This window comes from Drosophila persimilis, unplaced genomic scaffold (genome assembly GCF_003286085.1).
Source record: "Drosophila persimilis strain 14011-0111.01,24,50 unplaced genomic scaffold, DperRS2 tig00000663-arrow-arrow-pilon, whole genome shotgun sequence".
Taxonomy (NCBI): Eukaryota; Metazoa; Arthropoda; class Insecta; order Diptera; family Drosophilidae; genus Drosophila; species Drosophila persimilis.
This window is the reverse complement of record NW_020825331.1, coordinates 760504-780798: the sequence shown is the minus strand read 5'-3', so window position 1 is coordinate 780798 and position 20295 is coordinate 760504. Positions and strand designations below refer to the sequence as shown.

At 42.8% G+C, this 20295-nt stretch overlaps 1 protein-coding gene across 1 annotated transcript in view; it reads left to right on the top strand.

Moving 5' to 3' along the window:
• Positions 1-20295, top strand: part of LOC6599427 (innexin shaking-B) — a 52632-nt gene that overhangs the window by 13879 nt on the left and 18458 nt on the right. Inside the window, exon 2 of the mRNA XM_026991379.1 lies at positions 6157-6316. Within this exon, the coding sequence (XP_026847180.1) occupies positions 6157-6316 (160 nt within the window). The remainder of the gene's footprint in view (positions 1-6156; positions 6317-20295) is intronic.

The window sequence follows — 20295 nt, the reverse complement described above, 5'->3', positions numbered from 1 at the left end:
AGATTCAGTTTGGTGGCTGGAAAATCAATACAAAGCAAACAAGAAACCAGCGAAAAAATACCGAAAAAGTGACAGAAAAATCTGAGCCCAATCTGGGGGGGGGGGGGAGGAGCAGCACTCCAACCAGACCCTCATCGCTTAGCCCCGCTTTGTGGCCTCCTTCGGCCTCGTGGGAGTGCGGGAGTACATAATCATTATTACACATTATTATATAATATAATGCCGCCGCATATAATTCACACTTGCACACAGACAGCCACAGCAACGGCACACACGTGGCACACACGCCCCTGCCGCAGCCTCAGTTACTGCCTCTTATCAACATGCTGCAAGCCGCACAAATGAAGTCTTCTCTTTTAATTTTTTTCGCCATCCCTTTTGCTCTGCCCCACCGTCTCCGCAGACTCTCTCTTTCAGTGCCATTCCCTGTGGCCCACACACACGCACATAAAATTATTTTCTTCATATAATAAGTGTAATAACTTTCATGTGTCGCATATTCGGAGCGAGCACAGGAGCACAGGAGCATAGGAGGAAAAGCTAAGGGCTTTCGGAGAGCTAGGAGCTCTGTGGAAAAGGGAAAGCTAAGGAGTAGCGAGCAGAGCACAAATCATGGCAAAAGCGGCAGATGGAGGGATCTACGAGTCCTTCTTGAAGTGCGTACACGCACCCATCAGACGACTCTGGACTGACCGGATTTCTGCTTTATAATATCTGCATTGATTTAAACATTTGTGTACCCAGGAAATGGCAAACATTCGAAAGAAATATATACATATACATATATAAAGCTTCCACTTTGGAGGCAACCCTCGCTGATAGCTTGCCACACTTTCGAGATGTGTCCCAGTGTCGTTGCATATCTGTGTGGAGGGAGCACTTAAATGGAACTGACTGCCGAGTGCGTTGTCCTCATTTGAAGCACAGATCCACAAATCCCGCGACGACAATACAAAATCCCCCCACCAAATGGAGAAGAGGGTATCGTGTCCCTGGCTACCATCTGGATAAGATATCCTTAAAGTTCTCATGTCGAGAAGTGGCACAAATATAGTTTCACTCGCCACCGCAGGGCCACGGAACCACCGCTGAACCACCGCTGAACCACCGCCGAACCACCGCTGAACCACCGCCGAACCACCGCCGAACCACCGCCGAACCACCGCCGAACTACCGCTGAACCCCCGCCGAACTACCGCCGAACCACCGCTGAACCACCGCCGAACCACCGCTGAACCACCGCCGAACCACCGCCGAACCACCGCCGAACCACCGCTGAACCCCCGCCGAACTACCGCCGAACCACCGCCGAACCACCGCCGAACCACCGCCGAACCACCGCCGAACCACCGCCGAACTACCGCCGAACTACCGCTGAACCCCCGCCGAACCACCGCCGAACCACCGCCGAACCCCCGCCGAACCACCGCCGAACTACCGCTGAACCCCCGCCGAACCACCGCCGAACCACCGCCGAACCCCCGCCGAACCACCGCTGAACCACCGCCGAACCACCGCCGAACCACCGCCGAACCACCGCCGAACTACCGCTGAACCCCCGCCGAACCACCGCCGAACCACCGCCGAACCACCGCCGAACCACCGCCGAACCACCGCCGAACCACCGCTGAACCACCGCCGAACCACCGCCGAAACACCGCCTAACCACTGAGCCACGGAACCACGGAACCAAGATCAATCAAGAGGCAGTGCCGTTCGATTGACAGGCTGTAAAGTCCAACAATGGCGGACAAAAGGCCTTTGAAAACTCCCAGAGCAGCTGTTGAAAATCATAAGGAAACTCACGAGAGACGGCCCAAAGAGGACTCCACTCTGTTTGCATCAAATATGGTTATGACTGGCTCCTCGTACATTAGCCAATGTCGATACAAATGCGCAGCGAGTGCTCGTACCTGTAATATCCACACCAGGGGCCACAGGACTACGTACACCCGTGGGGAGCGGGCGGGGGGTAGGGCTTTATTCGAAATGCATTTTGCGGTCATTGCTCGTCCGTTCGCTGGATGGCAAAATGGAAAACGGAATTATGCGCAATTATTTTGGCATTGGCATTTTCCAAGCTCTGTCAACTGACCTCTTCAGCTGGGCAACCGCAATCGCCCCCACCCCCCAATGGCCCCCGCTCGATTTGTTTCCATGCAATTTAAGCGGCTCAGCAGTGGGGTGGGCTTTGGGGACAGCAGGACAGCAATTACAGGACAACAAGAAGGCAATCTTGAAGGACTCGCCACAACAAAAGACAAAGGACAATATCAGGCACAAGAGTAAATTGTGGTTGGGCAATTAATTGGCCCCCGCCAAAGGACTGGCAGGACAGCCCTCTGCCAGGGTTGTCGAAGGCCTCAACAGGACTGGAATCGCATCGAATGCAATGGATAGTCCTTATTAATTTTGTTGCATGGTTTCGAAGGGAATTTAATAACCAGATATTCCTGACAAATGCTTGTCGGAACGATTGGAATTCTCCTTGCCAAGATGGCAGGAGATTTGTGGTTTTTAAGGGAAATTCATTTTGAAAGAGATTCCCGAAAGTGCAACCCCAAGATATATCTATCTATGGATACACATGTGCATTCACTGTTTTCTCCCAGTGTATTAGCCGACTTTTGTTTTTGGATAATTGTGCTTATTACGCTGCGAAGCCAAGGAGAAATGGCATCGAAGGGAAAGCCAAGAATATCAAATAAAGGCAAACAGTAGCGATGGGGAAAATCTGAAATATAAAATTCCGATGGCTTTGTCTTCATATGGAAAACAATTGCATGGCTATCTGCTCCCCTGCTCCATGCGAGAAGCTGTCGTCTGGCTGACCCCCAGGGGCCTTCGAGCCCTCCCATTAACTGTTGCAGGGGCAACTGCAGCGCCGCCTGTGACTGTGCCTCAGTTGTCGCCGCATCGCCACTAGAGACACGTGATGCCAGAGCGAAGGAGACAGATTTTTGTCGAGTGCCGCAGTGAGTGAGGAAAGAGTTTTGCAAAGTCGAGTATTGACCAACATAAAACTACCATATATTACAACTAAAACGGTGGAAGACCAGTCAGATCTGTCAGTCCCATCCCAAGTCCATCCAGACGAGAGTCGATGTCCCAGCAACCGATTTGTGGGTGAAATCAGAGCCACATAAGCCGTCTGCCTGTCACAGAATGGAAATCATTTGGTTAAAATGCAAAATGTTTGCAAAATTAGTTCATATTTATCTACAGAGCAGCCTAGGACCTAGCTAGGACCTAGGACCAGCATGGGTACTGAGAAGAATTATATATTGATCGCATACTGGCAGGGGGTACCATAAACCAGGGGTCTCAATGGGTTTTCGAAGCAGGTTTGGCGGCCAACATTTCTTGAGGAGTGCCCCACCCACCACCGCCTCAAAAGTTGTTAAAAATATTCATCCGATGGCGACTGGCATTCTTTACCTGTGACTTTTCAGGACTTTCACTGATTTGGATCTTTAAATAGAAATATTCCCGCGCCACTTCATGGCCATTTTGGTGCCTGCTCTTCTTTCTCGAATTAAATAAACTGTTCTCTTGGCCGCCTTCTCTTGGGGGGGGATTGTGGAAAAGGAAAAACACATTTATCTCGATTTTCACGCTGTCAGCAGCAACTCAAAAAGGCGACAGTTTGTAAAAGATGCGAAAAAAAATCAAGAAAAATAAATAAAGGAAAAAAAAGTAAAAAGGTGCCAGGGACAAGCGAACCGCAAGGAAGCAAAGGCGAACCGAACCGAACCGAGGCGAAGCGCCTGCACAAAGTCAATTTCAAGATTTATTTTTTGCAATTTAACATTTCTGTTACGCCTGTCAGCCGAAAAATAAAACAAAACAAAGACCCCAAAGTGAAACAAAACAAAGCGAAACCGCCGAAATATTTCCCAGGAAGAACGTAACGAACAAAGTCATGAGGCGTTCAACCCTCCAGAAATCGGTGGAGACCCAGACTCCAGACTCCAGACCCCAGACGCAGAAGGTGAATGCGGTTACAAAAATAATAATAAATTAAAAGCTTGTGCCCCTCCAGCCGAAAGGTCAAATAATTTCAATAAGACAACAACAACAATAGCAAAAGAGAGTGGGCGACGACGCCGAAAACAAGACCTCTGCAAGCTGCCACGCCCTCCCTGGAAGTAAACCGCCCTTCGTCGACTAAAGCCCATATTGAAATGCCGAAAACAGGGCCAACAAGTTGAAGGAAAAGCCGTAATGGATATCGACTTGGAGGATACCCTACGGAAAAGCAAGCCAACGATGGAGGCGATAAAAAAAAAGAAAGATTAACGGACAGTTCAGTGAAGAGAAGAGGGAAATGGAAATGGATGTAAGGGATAGTGGGTTCAAGTTATCGAAGGATTGGAATAAGTACAATTTGGTGGACGCGGAAACACACTCGCTCTCCTTGGCATCCGGAGGAGAAAGTGTAGCCAAAGGACATTTGGAGAATACAAGTAATGTTGCCGATGGCGATGTTGCTTTTTAAGTATTTTCAATTTTGTTCCTTCAGAATGGAACTGGGGCTGGGTACGGGTCCTCCCTACGTAGCAATTTGCTTTGTACTCGAATTTATTTGGCTTCTAGCGACCCCTAGGAGGCAGCTGGGAGGCGTGGCAAGGGGCAGAGAATGCAGACCGAGCTAAAGTCAATATGCACAGAGTCCAAGGTCCGAGAGGCTGTGGAAATTTTGTGGAGGCCAGAGCAGCAGACGAGAAATTTGTGTATGTTGCTCTCGAAAGTAATCAGCAAGCAGTTAGCATCCTCCTCCACCCAGAAGCCCCCAGCTCCTGTAGCCGCTACGCTCTCTTTTTTTCATTAATAATAAATTAGGCGCACACCGGAAACGGAAATGCGCGTTGGCAGCCAGCCCAGGACTCAGACCAGACCAGGCCAGACCAGAACAGAAAAGTTTATTAGTTTTCGTTCTGGGAATATGCAACATTAGGAAGATAGCATTTTTGCATTTTTCAGGAATTAAATTCCAGAGAAAGTTCCACAAGATTCTTTCCGCTTGATGATGGTTTTTGCTGGGTCTGTGTGCTCACATGGGAATCCAATTAAACGCGCTGCTAATCCAGAGAAAAGCACAGAAAATCACAGAAAATCTCCCTCGCAGCTAGATGCTTGAGTCAATAGAGTAGTAAATGAAGTCTTGGTCTTTATCAGCCAACTGGCATCGTTTTTTCTGAATGATGCACAGAGAGAAATGGGGTGGCAAGCCGTGGAAGCCATTGGCGATGGTTTGGTGACCCCGATCCCTCTTGTAAACATATCTCTGCAGAGTAATATATCCTTTCTGTACCATCTGATCTATGCCAGGATGTACATGCTTTTTTTCTCTTGGTGTACGAATGGGGAGTGAGCATCTTGCCTCCCAGTGAGTGTCTGTCTATCCGCGTCTTTGGTTAGTCAGAGCTTAAAAGCTTGGCTAATAAAAACGGGAATTATGCGTGAGTGTGTGCCAGAACAGGGCGTGGACGGAGCCAGAAACGAAGCGGGTATGGGAGATATGTATATGTAGATGGAACCGGAAATGAAATCGGAGCTGGAGCTAGAGCTGGAGCTGGAGAACTCTCCCTGTTGCTGGAGGCAATTAAGCGATAAGCGTAATCTACGTTGTCAATTCACACAAAATGCGTAAAGTCGTCAGCCGAGGAGGATTTCAATTAGGGAACGCAAAAATTCCACCCAATATTCCCCCACTATCTTGCCACTGTACCACCCCCCCTTCCTCTAGCTATCTATCCATGTTTCCTCCCTGGCCTGGCTGTGGCTGTGGCCTTTGCGCATATTTCATGAACACCACACACACACACACGCACAAGTGGATGCCTGCGGTGGAGTGGGCTGTGGATGTGTGTGGGGATGGGGACGGGGATGGGTTGGGCCACTAGTAGACCCACTAAGTGCGGCCAATTAGCACAAAGGCAGAGGAAAGTGTTTCCGTTTAAAAGATGAGAAAGGCGAGCACCTCTCGAGTGACAATTTGCTTAACGTTTAAATTTAGATGCGAGGGCCGAGTCAAGCACTGGATGACCTCGACTGAGGATAAGCCCCAGTATATACGCGTGTACATATCAGAGCGTCTCTCTCGCTCTTTCCCTGTGAGACTCGTCACTGATGTTGTGTTGCGTTTCGTTGCAGGGTTCTATCACGCAAACTAAAGCCACATCTTGTTGCGGACACCGTTAAGCAGTATATAAGTCGGGCCCAACGCACAACCAAAAAGGGTACCCAAGAGCAACAAAATAACATGGAGTTTTTACGCGGCGTCTATGCGTTTATGCAAGTGAGTAGATCATCGGTGAGTGTCAACTGTTTCCTTTTAACAACTGTACTAATCCATATGAACTTGCTCTATTTTTATACCGCCTTTGGTTCATTGAATGATTATACCATACCATACTCTACTCTACTACCACTCCAACTCAACTCAATTCAATCTCAATCTCAATCTCAATTCGAAACCCAAACGAAAAACAAAAATACAATACAAATTGAGTTTAAATCGTAAAACCACAACCGAAAAAAAAAACAAAAATAAAAAATAAATGCTTGAAAAGCAAAAAACAAATCGAATATGTTACTACTACTTTCTACTACATACCTATTACTACTACTACTACTACTACTACTACTACTACCACCACCACTGTTGTAAGCGTAACAAAGTATCGAGCAAAATACCAGATAAATACCAGAAAATACCAAATATAAACCAAAAAAAATGTAAACAAATTACACTGTACTGCCCCAAAAACCATACTGTACCACGTACATCCATCATGTATGTATGTATGTACATACATCCAAAGCCAAAAACTAACTCGTCGTGAAAACCATGCGAGAGAAGCAACCCTGACAGCCCGTGGACCACAATCTCAAACTCGAAAACAAACCGAATCAAGTAATCACCACAATATATACATATATATGATATCACCACCAAATAATAATGCAAGCGCTGAAGCAACAGCTGACAAATGAACAAACACTCTGTAAACGTGGCAGTGGATGGGCATAAATGTCCTTCCAGCTTCCAGATTCCAGATTCCAGAACTAGCCTCATCCGTACGAGCTGGTCCCCAAAAAAGAAACCATTCCATTCTCTTTTCTGTTTCCCCCCGCCATGTTTTTTCTGTTGTTTGCGTTTGAGTTTGGAGGCCGTGACTTTTCAACCATTGCCATTCCATAACCAAAACCCATAGATGATAATAATACCAACAAGAAATGAATACAAAAAAAAAAAAAAGCGAAAGTAATATGAATAATACATAATAATAATACATAATAATAATAATAATAATATACTTACCGTGAGCCTTAACATTCTGAGCGAACATTTTCAAAAGATCACAGAACAAAAGGAAACAAACAAATGAACATTCACATAAATTGCAAAAAAAAAAAAAAAAAACAGAAAAAGAAAGAAAAAAAAAGAGTATGAAAAAAAATGAAATTAATATGCAAAACATTCATCAAGTAGGATTTTGAACATGAAAATATCAACAGACAAAGAAAAAAACAGACAAAAACCCCCTTAAAACAAACAAAAAAAAAAACGAAACGAAACGAAAGAAAAACCCACAAAGGACAATCTTAAGAAAATGATGGCCAAGAACAAAACAGCCATCTCTGTCTTTTTGCCACTCTCTCGCCCACTCTCACTTTCACTCGCTCGCTGGGCCTCGCCGGGCAGGGAAGAGAGTTGGTAGCGCCATCACAGACCCATTTTTGCCCATTGTCCATTATAACCATTGTCCAGCCATCCGCCATACCCATCTCTCTTTCTCGCAGAGCTCTCCTCTCTCTCTCTTTCTCCCACCAGAATATACAGAATACACACACACACACACACACACACACAATACAAGCGTCTCTTTCTGGCTTACACACATACCATACACAGACACACACCCACACCCACACAAAAGGCAACCCAAGTCTCTGTCTCTGTCTCTGTCACTCCTTTTGTCTACGTTCAGTTTGATTTTTGATTGTAATTGGCTGTGTAATTGATTGATTGATATGCTTAGCTAAAATCTACAACTATAACTATACCTATAGCTGTACTATATCTATGTCTATGTCTGACTCTATTCTCGCTGTTTGTGTGTAATGAAAATTTTTGGCAAGAAAATTATTGTACGATTTTAACCGTTCTTATAAGTTTAGCTCTAGAACTCTTTGTTTTCTGTGTGCGCGTGTCTAGGCTTATGATTTCCCCACACACAAGGCACACTCAGAAACACAGCCCCAACCGAAGCGAAGTCTCTCTCAGTCTCCAAGTCTCCAAGTCCCTGTCCCTGTCCCTGTCCCTGGGCCCATCTTTCTCGAACTTTATAGTATCTACCTTTCTCCGTCTATGAAGGGTAACATGTAATTTAAAGCAAATGTTTTATTCTTTATATATATATATATATCTCCGAAACCGAAAAACACAAACGAACCCAATATACCAAAACCGAATCGAATCGAATCGAATCGAAACCCAACCGAACCGAACCGAAACATCATCAAAGGTTGACTACAGCAACAGCAGCAGCAACAACGTAAGCGGAAACGGAAACGGCAACGGTGAAGCCTGTGGCGGCTATGAGGCAACCCTGACAACCCTGCCCAGCGACGAGCCGGCGACGATCTCAAGCAGAAGATCCACGAACAGAACAGCGAACAGTGCAATCAGGACAATAAGGGAGACCGAGCCCGAGACCGAGGCAACGGCAACGGCAACAGCGGCCACAACAGCAACGGCCGAGGAGGCTGCCGCCACATGGCCTGGCCAAGCGCCCTCGCAGCAGACCAAGACCAAGTCCAAGTCGCAGACCAGAAGTCCTGCCCAGAAGCCCCAGCAAAGTCAGAGTCAGAGTCAAAGTCAGAGTCAGAGTCGCCAGGTCCTACAGACAGCAGCACCAGCAGAAACAGTACAGGACAGTTGAGAGTGCGGCAAAAATGTGGGCCATCGATATCGATGCCAGCGGTAATCAAGCGAGAACTATGTCGGGAAGAACAATATGAATAGCGAACGAACACGAACGAATGAATAATGCTAACGAATGTGATAACTCGTATGTATATATAGCCACGTATATCCATGTATAACAATTATTTACATATGAACTTGCAAGCAGAAAACCAAACCAAACCAAACAAACCAAAACCAAATCAAATCAAAACAAATAAAACCAAAATCAAATCGTAATCAATATCAAACGATAAATCGTGACGCAATAAAGATAACGATACTACGATATCGATAATTAAGCAAAGCACTCTAAAATAAAGTAAAAGAAACTCACATAAAATAAAATCAAAGAAAACAGGGCAACTATCAATAGGTGGCCTTAGATTGTGTGACTGAGATTTAGGAATGAAACAAAATCGATCAAACGATAAGTCAATAAAATAAAGCAAGAAGCGGATAGTCGATAACCGATAGCCGATAGCTGATAACCGATAAGCAATAATCGAGCAACGATCAACGATCAACGATAGGACGTGCAATCAAATAATATCAAAACAGAACCAGAACCAGAATCAGTAAACGAACTGCAACGAGAAGGCCTTCCCTTCCGAGCCAGAATCGAGAACAACTGCTCCACAACTGCTCTGCACCCCCGAAGGGTTGGTGGTGCGTGTGTGTGTGTGTGGTGTGCCCACGCGGGGGCGCCCATCCCCCCACCCCGCTAACGCAAAGTGATAGAAAATGGTAATTACAAAACAAGCAATTCTAGTTCATTTACCACTAAAACTAACCCCACAAAACCTCACACCTCCACCTCTCCACTTCTCAACCTCTCAACCACTCAACCTGTTTACCTCCTCACCCTACCCAAACGAAACCAGCCCCATAATCAACTTCAACTCAGTCTCGATCCTTCAATTGATCTATCTATCTATCTGTCTATCAATCTCAAGGTTGACCAACCCAAACCCAGCCCGCAAAAGAAGGGTCTCTCGAATGGCCCCGCCCCACCTCTATCTGTCCATCTATCTCTCTATTACACTTTGTTTTACACACCTGATCTATGCGTTGTTTTTGCCTTATAAATATTGCATATACGTATCGTAGATTATTATTAGCTCAAATTACGCTTATTTATTTATATTTTAGCTTTACCTTTCGAGTCCCCCATTCCCCTAGCTACACGGGGCGCCATCTGGCGGCCTATAACCTTTGGTTATTATCATTAACTTTGCTTTGGCTTTGTCGAATTTCGATTCAATCTGTCTCTCCTATCTCTATCTTCTCTCTCTCTCTCTCTCTCTCTCTCTCTCTTGTTCAGTGAATTTGTTTGATTGTGTTTAACTCGAGTAGAGTCCGCGATCCAGGAGCCAGAACCACAACTGAAAAAAAAAAAAAAAACAGAACAGAACAGGGGATACAAATTCAATAATCGACTATCGATATCGATATTCTATCAAAAAGCAGCCGAACCGCGTAGGACACCAGCTAAAGCCAACAAGAAACATAACCCAACGACAACAGATTGCTCGCCTGCTACCACAGAATATGCTGTCAACGTCAGCGATTGAAAAGAAATCGTCAAAACGAACCGCACTGATAAAAACCTGATAAAACAAAACAGAAACCCAATCAATGAAATCCAAATCAAAAATTAAACCTCAAATTAAACTGAAACTGAAACCAAATCAAATTTAATACAAAATGATGTTTGTGAGAAACCCAGCGTATTGTCTCTCTGCTGGTCTTTTTATCTCTACTTGTATCCCTACCTCTCTCTAACTCTCGATACTCTCGATACTCCCGATACTCTAGATACTCTAGATACTCGTATTTTTGTATCTCTCTCTGTCTAAACCCCTATTAAAACCTATAACTATAACTATAATTGACTCTGATCTCACACACACACAGACACAAACACACACACGCACAGACAGAATCCAGTTAAACAGATTTGTAAAAGTATAGTAAAGTGTTGCGATTGCCACCTGCGATAACCGCTAACCGATAACCGATAGGCATTGCAATAACGCTGAGTGCCGAAAGTGCCACAACCGGAACTGAAAGAAAAAACTAAAGTAAAAGTTACTTTTCATTTGATTTCAATTATGATTTTCCACATCTATCAATAACGATGACTATTTATGCGTATCTAACTAAGTAAATCCAATCGAGTATATCGAAATTAAGTAGGTCTGGCCTTAATGCCTAGCAAAACAACCAAGAAACAACCAAAGTACTTGCCAACATACGAGACGGGAAGCCGAAATCTGAGATCTGAAATCTTAAATCTGAAATCTGAGAACTAAAGGTAGCCGTAGCCCTAAAATAGCTCTATTGCCGCGTATATGGTGTTCTGTGTAAATATTTTGCCAAAATCAAATGCGACGATCCCCAATGCGGGCCCCAAACAAACACATAAAAGCAAACTTGAAATTGAGCAAACAAATCCTCCACCTTATATGGAACTATCGCCAAGAACCCAAAAAAGAAAACAAAACGAAACCCCCCCCCCCCTCTCTCTGTCTCTCTCTTTGTCGCTCTCGCTCTCTCTCTCTCTCTCTCTCTCTTTGTCTCTCTCACTCTCTCTCTCTCTCTGATTCTCTCTCAGTCCAGAAGCCTGAAAACCCTAACCTGAACTATAGATAAATAAACCTAAATTTATACAAAACTTTTCTTTAAATTCGATTCAAGAAAAAATATAATAAAAAGAAATATCTATGACCACTTTGATTCCACTTTGCCTACCCCCACACCGTGCACACCCCCGCAGATCCCAGCCCACCCACACATTTGGAAAGAAAATTTATTGATTTGAGAATATCTCCTATATTATTTTATTGTTTTTGTACCTACCCAAGTTCTCTGTCACACACTCACACACATACACCTCTTTTCTCCCCTGTCCGTCCCCCAAAGTAGTTAAAACCAATCAATCCAAACCCAAAACAATGCCAAAACCAAAACCAAACCAAAACCAAACCAAAACCCCCAACAACAAATTGCACGTGTCTTAAGCCGTAACTAACAACTCAATCAATTGCAGTCTCTTGTGTTCTATAATATGCATACCATATCTATATCTATATGCTACTGTACCATCTACTGTATCATTTGTTGTATTGTTTTGTCGGATCCTTGTAGTAGCGTAACGTACACGGAAATGTTTCAATTCAATCAGCAGATCAACAAAACAAACCAAAACCAAAACCAAAACCAAACGTACCTTACCATATATCGTAAACGTATCGTAATCAATCAATATCTACTACTCGTATTGCGGCATTTGTGGTATTGTATCCGTATCCGTATCCGTATTCGTATTACCAAGTGCAAATCCTTATCTACTAATTACTAATTACCAACTAAGCAAGATATATGCCAGCATATATACATACATACAGGCGTACATTCGTTCGCGTGCATGAGAATCGAAGCCAAATTGAATTTTGTTAATTCTCAAATCGAAACTTAAGAGATAATCTTGATAAAACTGGTAAAAAAATACGCACCCAATTCGCGATTGTCATCGAAATTCCGATTATGAATGTCTCACTGTCATCGATATCGATAGCGATCTCAACCTAACAATAGATGGCACTAGAACGGTATGTATGTATGTGTTTGTGTGTGTATGTATATGTGTTTGTACGCATCCAAACATAAGTATATCGCATTGTGTATGTGTATGCTTGTCTGTATGTGTATTTGTAAACAGTTGTACGTATATCGGTGTAGATTTGTTTAATTTGAGTTGAGTTCTCTTTCTTTTCGAATACCATTCGACTGCTCATTTTTTCAACTGATTGCACCGAGCAAACGAGAGCTAAAACGATTGTATTATTTTATTTCCAGCTAATAATAATCGTTATCGTAATCGTAATCGTAATCGTTTTTTTTCCTTGGTTCGTAATCGATTGTCTTTTGCGTTTCGTTTCCTTATTTCCTTATTTCGATAAGCAGTGAAGCGAACGAAGGATCGCTGGAACAGAATCGAGGAGAAGCAACAACTATCGTACTCAACACCATCTACATATATATATATATCTATATTCCTATCTACTCGTACTCAAACTAAATATATCTATAGCCATACTCTATAAACATACATACATATATACATATATATACATATATATATATATATCTATATGCATACCTCAACATATATATCTATATATCTATCTAAAAGAACAAACAAAAACAAAAAAATTACAATACAATAAATATTATTCATAATACCAAAAAGTAGTTGTCGTTGTTGATGTTGTTGAAAATGTGCAATTTTAATTGATTGAAAACGCAAAAAACCAAAAAAAAAAAAAAAAAAAATACCAAAACGAAGTACCAGAGAAGCGAACTTTAAGCAAACAACTTTTTTGACGAATGCCAAAAAAAAAGAAACTTAAACTCTATACCAAATAATACCATACTCAAGTATAAACTAATAGAGCCCGGTTCGAAAGCCAAAAAGTATGCAGCAGTATGCTTTTTGTGCTGGCGTTTTTTCGAACACTTTGTTTTTGAGAAGAAAAAAAAAATACCAGCCGTATGATGAAGACGATGAAGCAGAGGTACCACCACCGTAATCGTAACCCCCTCACAAAAACCGAACCAACCACACCACCAGAACAAAAAGTCCCTCCCGAAAAAATACTAGAAAAATACCACAAATTTCCCTCTCTCTCTCTCTCTCGCTCTCTCAATGTCTCTGTCTGTCTCACTTAAAAAAAAAATGCTAATTTCAATGTTTTTGTGTGTGTGCGTGTGTAGCGTGCGCTTGTGTGTGTAAATTCAATTGTATTAAATTTGGTTAACTAAACGAAAAAAAGCGATATATAAAACCGACAATTGATATGAACGAAAAAAAAATACCAAAGAAAAAAAAATACCAACTGCTAAGCGGACAGGCAGCATATATGTTGGCAATCGAGCAATTTCTGTGTAGAATCATCATCGGATGAACCGAGTCTCCTCTGTATCTCTGTCTCTACCCCACTCTCTCTCTCTCTCTCTCTCTCTCTCGCTCTCGCTCTCGCTCTATCTCTGTCTCACTGCGTCTCACTCCCTCTCTCTCTCTCTCTGTCTCTCTGTGTCTCTCTCTCTCTCGCCATCTCGATCTGTGTATATCTGTGTATACCCTCGCATAAGATAATAATTTTAGTTTAGTTCAGAGATATCAAGATTTGTTTTTTGTTTTAATTTTGAAATTTCGATAAACGAGAATAACAGAAAAACCAAAAATGAAGAATCACCAAAGTGTAAAAAAGAAAAAAACCCAAAACCAAACCAAAACTAAAACAAATGCAAACCCTACAGTAAACATGAACATATATACCTATACCTATACCTATACCATGTACTACTACTAATATACCCCATATACTAACCGAATCAAACTATTTACTCCAACTAAACTATAAACTATACTATACTCGAACCAATACTAATACCATGTACTATCTATATACCTGTTCGAAGTGCAACTTGAGCCACAGAGACACCAGCGCAGAACTATCCACCAAACACACCCAGTAGAACACGCTCTGAAGCAAACCGAGTCCACATTTTTTTGATTTTTTACTCCACACCAAAGACACACAATATATTGCATATCTGTATGATAGACCAACCCACACACACGCTCTTCTATATATATATATATACATATGTATGTATCTATCTATCTATCTATCTATCTACCTATCTACCTATCTACCTATCTATCTATCTATTGTACAATACTATAAGTAAGTTGAATACTGAAAAAACCGAGCAATTCCGATTGCCGTCTTTGCTGCTAATTGCCTTCGCTTAACTTTGTTGTTTGCATTTTGTTGGACAGCTTCGGCAACCCTGGCTTACACGAATACCCCCCAATCACTGCTCTATATATGAGGGAAGCATGCCTACACCTTACACTACCCTCTGCTCTCTGTGTCCTTCTCTGAAATGTACATACGATATACATATGTATAGGGCCAAGAAGACCCCCAAAACTGCACGTAACTCAAGATCTTTTCATTTTTCTAGCGACACATTTTTTGTGGCACGTCATTTAAGTTTTTAATTTGTTGTATGTAAGTTTTGTCTTGCCTTTGTCGAAACCTTGACAGGAATGGAGTCTCTGAGTGAGGCCCAGGCCCAGGCCCAGGCCCAGGCACCTCCGGCCTTGATATGTGTAAATAAGCCCCCAAGTATTTGTATTGAGAAAACCCTTTAAACAGAACAAAGTCTAACTGAAGTATGAGTAAAATATAATTCAAATGCAAACGGTACACGAACACCTATCTACTAAATAAACACACACTCACACACACACACACATAAAATATCGTATCTATAATCCAACGTATTTGTATATTGCATAAGAGAAGCATCAAGTCTGCCTGAAAACCCTCCTCAAAACTGAATCTTCTACCTCTAACACGAACATAGATACAGCAAATACACTTACTAGTACACTTGCAGCCTACACTAATCTGCAAAAGGTTGCTCCAACACGCCAGCCCCTCCATCCCCCCTCCACCCCACCCCAGACACAGCCTTGCCCAGCCACCAGCCACCAGCCACCCGCCACCACCCTCCGAGAATGTTGTTTGTTTCCACATTTGTCCCATTTGAGTTTGATTTTTGCTGAAATTTCTACCCATTGTTCGTTTAAGTCGCCAATTTAAAGTCAACTCCAATGATCTGTAGCCGAGCCGAGTCGAGGAGGCAGTGGGGGATACTGGGGGACGGTAGGCGGGCAGGATCTGATGGGTATCTGTCCTTGTTGGTTGCTTGTTTATTGCCACCAGGCACTTGGCACTTGGCACTTGGCTGTTCGCTGGTCCCTCAGCCCTCAGCCCTCAGCCCTGGGCTCTGGGCTCTGGGGCTCTTGGCTCTTCTGGTGCCTTCAATTTATTATTGACTTTGCTGCAAGAGTTCTCAGACGCATCCTAATGAAGCGTAAGTGGCAAGCACTGCGGCAAGGCCCATAACAATAACAGCCACAGCCCAAGCACAGCCCAAGCAAAGCCTGTGGAAGTCGCCTCCTTGTAGCAAAGCTTATTTTTATTGCCCAAAATATATTGCCAATGTTGTTCTAATAGCAGAAACGAGCTCCCAGTCATTGCCTAGCAGTGGCAGTGGCAGTGGCAGTAACCAGGACCAGTCTGGAGGCATTGGATGGAATGGGAATGGGAATGGGAATGGAACTGGGCATAAAATTCATTGTTATGGTTACTGGGCATAAGTCAGTCAGTCGCACAGAGCGAGCAGAGAAATCGCTGAAGTCGTCGTCATCGTCGTCGTCGTCGTAGTCGTAGACCTCCTTCAGCCTCTCTCTACTCATTTTGTTAATCAGCCTCAAGTAAGCCAGTCCAGCGCACATGATACTTATTACACAAGCTACTTACACACTCAAGTCAGTCCGGGACAGAGACAGGGACGGGGACGGGGACGGGGACGAGGACAGGGACAGGACGGGGAAATAATATGTGAATGGGTGTAAGGATAGAGATAGGGAAAGGGATACGGATAGGTATAGGAATAGGGAGAAGTCATTGTTCATCCACTTGGGCTGAATTTCATTATAACCCAAGGGTGCACTCGGGTAGATTGGTTTGGGCAGAAAGGATTGCCGGAGGCAGAGACAGGAAGTGCCCTACAGTCTCTAAGGTATATACAATTTTCGGGGAAAGATCAGCTTGACTGAGCCATAAGCAGTGTATTTTGTTGTTGAGCCAAGAAAGCTTAGAGTTCTCCTTGTAGGGTTGTATTTTACGAACAGGGTATCCCGCAGTCGTGCACACCGACCGACCCTCTTGCTCCGAGTCCCCCTCCGTTTTTTGTTTGCTCGTTTCGATTTCGTTTCGTTTCGTAGACATTTTCGGCTTATTGTTTTGGTTATGTTTTGATTTACGCCTTTCAATGATCATCCGTCTCTATATCTCTATGCCTCTATGTTTTTCTCCTCCAGCTCTCTCTAATTGTGCCCCGCTCTCTATGTCTCTCTCTATCGCTCTATCCGTCTCTCTCACTCTCTGTCGTTTGTATGTAATATGTTCTTTTGTATAGTGTGTGTCTATCCCAAGTCTAGAACCCAGACAAGTCCCTGGAAAGTGCCTATTACAAAAAGACAAACCAGAAACAAGAAACCAAAGTAAACGCCTCACCTAAACATTGTAGCCTACTAAAACGATTGATTAACTAACTCAAGTTTATAAACAATGCCAATTCGGACCCACCATCATTCCAGAAATCACGCAAACCTAATCAAAAAAGAACAATTCCGTTGTGCAAACTGTGACGAAAGTAATGCCAAAAAATATGCCTATGCCTCTCACCAAAAATCACAAAAAAATGATCGAATCGATGCAATGCAAAATATAAAAACCAAAAGGAAAACATTTAAACAATTACAAAAGACAACAAAAACAGCTAAATGTGAAACACGCCAAGCACAGGACACGAGTCACCAAAAACCAAAAACCAAACACAAAAGTCACGAGCTCACGAATCACTAACGAGTCACCAAAGTCACGAATCAGCGAATGCCATAAGCCGACCAGCAAATTAGTCGAACACGAAAGCTTCCCAGTAACCCAGCAACCCAGCAACCCAGCAATCCAGCAACCACTACCCAAACAAGACACTCGGTTAAGGACCTACCTCCTGTTCCTACCTCCTTATCCCTTGTCCACTTCCTCTCGTATGATTTGAGCTTCTCTCACTCTTTGTCCTGCTTTGTCTTTCGTTAAACACTCTGCCACAAGCCACAGTCAAGCTCTGTCGCTCTCTCTCTCTCTCTCTCTTTCTCACGTATCACGCCGCTCTCTGTCACACGTTAGCTCGCTCTCACCTGGTCACACCAGCTCACTCACTCACTCTCACTTTTTGGAATGGCCAAGTGCTCACTCACTCGACGCTTTCGAAGCTAACAACTGCCGCCCCACCCTGCCCAGCCCCGCCCCACCCCGCCACGTCTTCGACTGCTAGGATAAGCCAAGCTCAACTGTACCTCTATCTCTCTCTTTCTCGCTATATCTATCTCTCTCTCTCTTAAAATAAGTATACTTGTCTCACACCAACACTTAAACCAAAAACCAGAAAAAACCATGCTAAATCGAAATTAAACAACAAGAAAATTAAATATCTACACTTAAAAAGAACAAGCCGAAAATAAAACATAAAGAATATTGAATATTGAATAAATAACAACGTAAAATTACTCTCTAGCTATCTATCTCAATCACTCAATCACGGAATCACTTACTCACCAAAAACTCACTCGAATTTGTCTATCTCTCTCTCTCTCACGCAATCTCACGACTCTCACCTTTCCCCCCACCTCACCAAAAGATAAGCAAAAAAAAAAAAACCAGCTAACCAAAAGAAAAGCAAGCGTAACCAATACCAATACCAAGCCAAAAACCGAAACCAAAAACCAATAAAGCAACAATAAATGATAAAACCAGACACTTACTATATATCTATCTATCTACATGTATGTATCTCTGTCAGCTTTAAGTATATAAAAAGTAAACCAGCAAAGAAAAAACAAAAGCTAAACGCAACCAGAACCAGAACCAGAACCAGTACCAAAAACAAATCCAAACCAAACCACAAACTCAAGTCAAGTCAGCTCCAGACAACAAAACTCCAAACTCCAAACTCCAAAACTCGAAACTGCAAAAAGGCCAGCAGCACACACCACCTACAGCCAAAGAAACAACAGCAACAGTAACAAAAAACAAGAAACAACAGAGATCCGAACAAACATAACTACTTTATACCATATCTAGATCTTTATATAAACTATAGCTAGTTATATACCACTCTCTCTGTTTCTTTATCTCTATCCCAGATGTATTTGAGAAAGTTTTTCTTTTCATTTTCGAAATTAACCAAAGAGAACCACAAGAATACCAACCAACAAGAGATACAGACACAACTCAGACACAACAAAATACAAATAATAATGAAACAATACAGGATAACAAAAACCTGCTTAACCGAAATTGTAAAGCTAAGAAACCAAAAGTAAGAGCTAAATAAAATAAATCATTGAGCAAGTATTGCTTGGAATTGCTTAGATCGATGCGTGTCAGGGAACTACATATCTTATGCTCGTATTCCAAAATACATGTGCTCTGAACACTCTTCGATCTTTAAAGCAACCGAACCAAACCAAACCGAACCGAACACAGCGCCCACTGAGCCTTAGAACCCAGCTTTCCAGCGCTATCTGTATCTATCTATACCACACACTCACTATATATCTCTCTCTATCTCTCTCAGTATATATAATATATATGTATCTCTCTATATCGCTCTCTATGTCTGTTTGTCTCACTCTAACTTGTGTATTGTGTTTGATTTTTTTAGAATAAACGTAAACAAATTTTTAACCATTTTATATAAGCAGTTCTCTCTCTCTCTCTCGTACATTTTCGCCACATTCAATTCAATTCAATTCAATCTCCAGCTCACATAGATTTTTCACCACGTAAAATACCTAATTCTATTAACATTCAACTATATATTCAATTAATTTCTATATTGTACCCTCACTCACTCAATCACTTCACTCTATATCTCTGTTCCGATCTCTCTATCTCTCTGTCTCTCGCGATCACGATCACACACACGAAAGTTCACCAACACCAATTCAACTCACCAACACCACCGATCACGACCACGATCACCGATCACAGCCTATCACAAAAAACTCACCAATATCACGATCACGATCACGATCACGATCGCGATCACCACTCACCAACTCACCAACAAGTGCAGCTTTGTGGCTGTAGCACAAATGTTTCTCTCTCACCCCACCACAGTCACAACAGATAATAAAGATCACCACGATCACAGATCACGGATCACCGATCACTCACCGATCACCCACCGATCACTGACCGATCACTTCACTGCTCTCACCACTGCAGCAAATTTCAAACTCAGTATTCACCACTTAACGTATTAACTAACATGAACTCAACTCACCTTTTGCTAAAGCCGAAACGAAACAAAGAACCACAAATTCCAATTCGTTTTCCAACACCAAACCAATAAAGAAAACCGATCCGATTCCAGAAACCAACCAACAAACCACTCACTCTGAACCACCGAATCACTCAATCAATTAATTGCATTCAATTCTGATTCAAATTGTCAAATTCTGAAGCCATTATCGAAATTTCACAGGTCTCTCTTCTCATTCTATCTATCTCTCTCGGTCTCTCGCTCTCTGTGTGTTCCAAGTTTTTGGTTTGCCTTATTTGTTAACCAATTTCAAACATAACTAGTCAGCCAGTCAGTCAGTC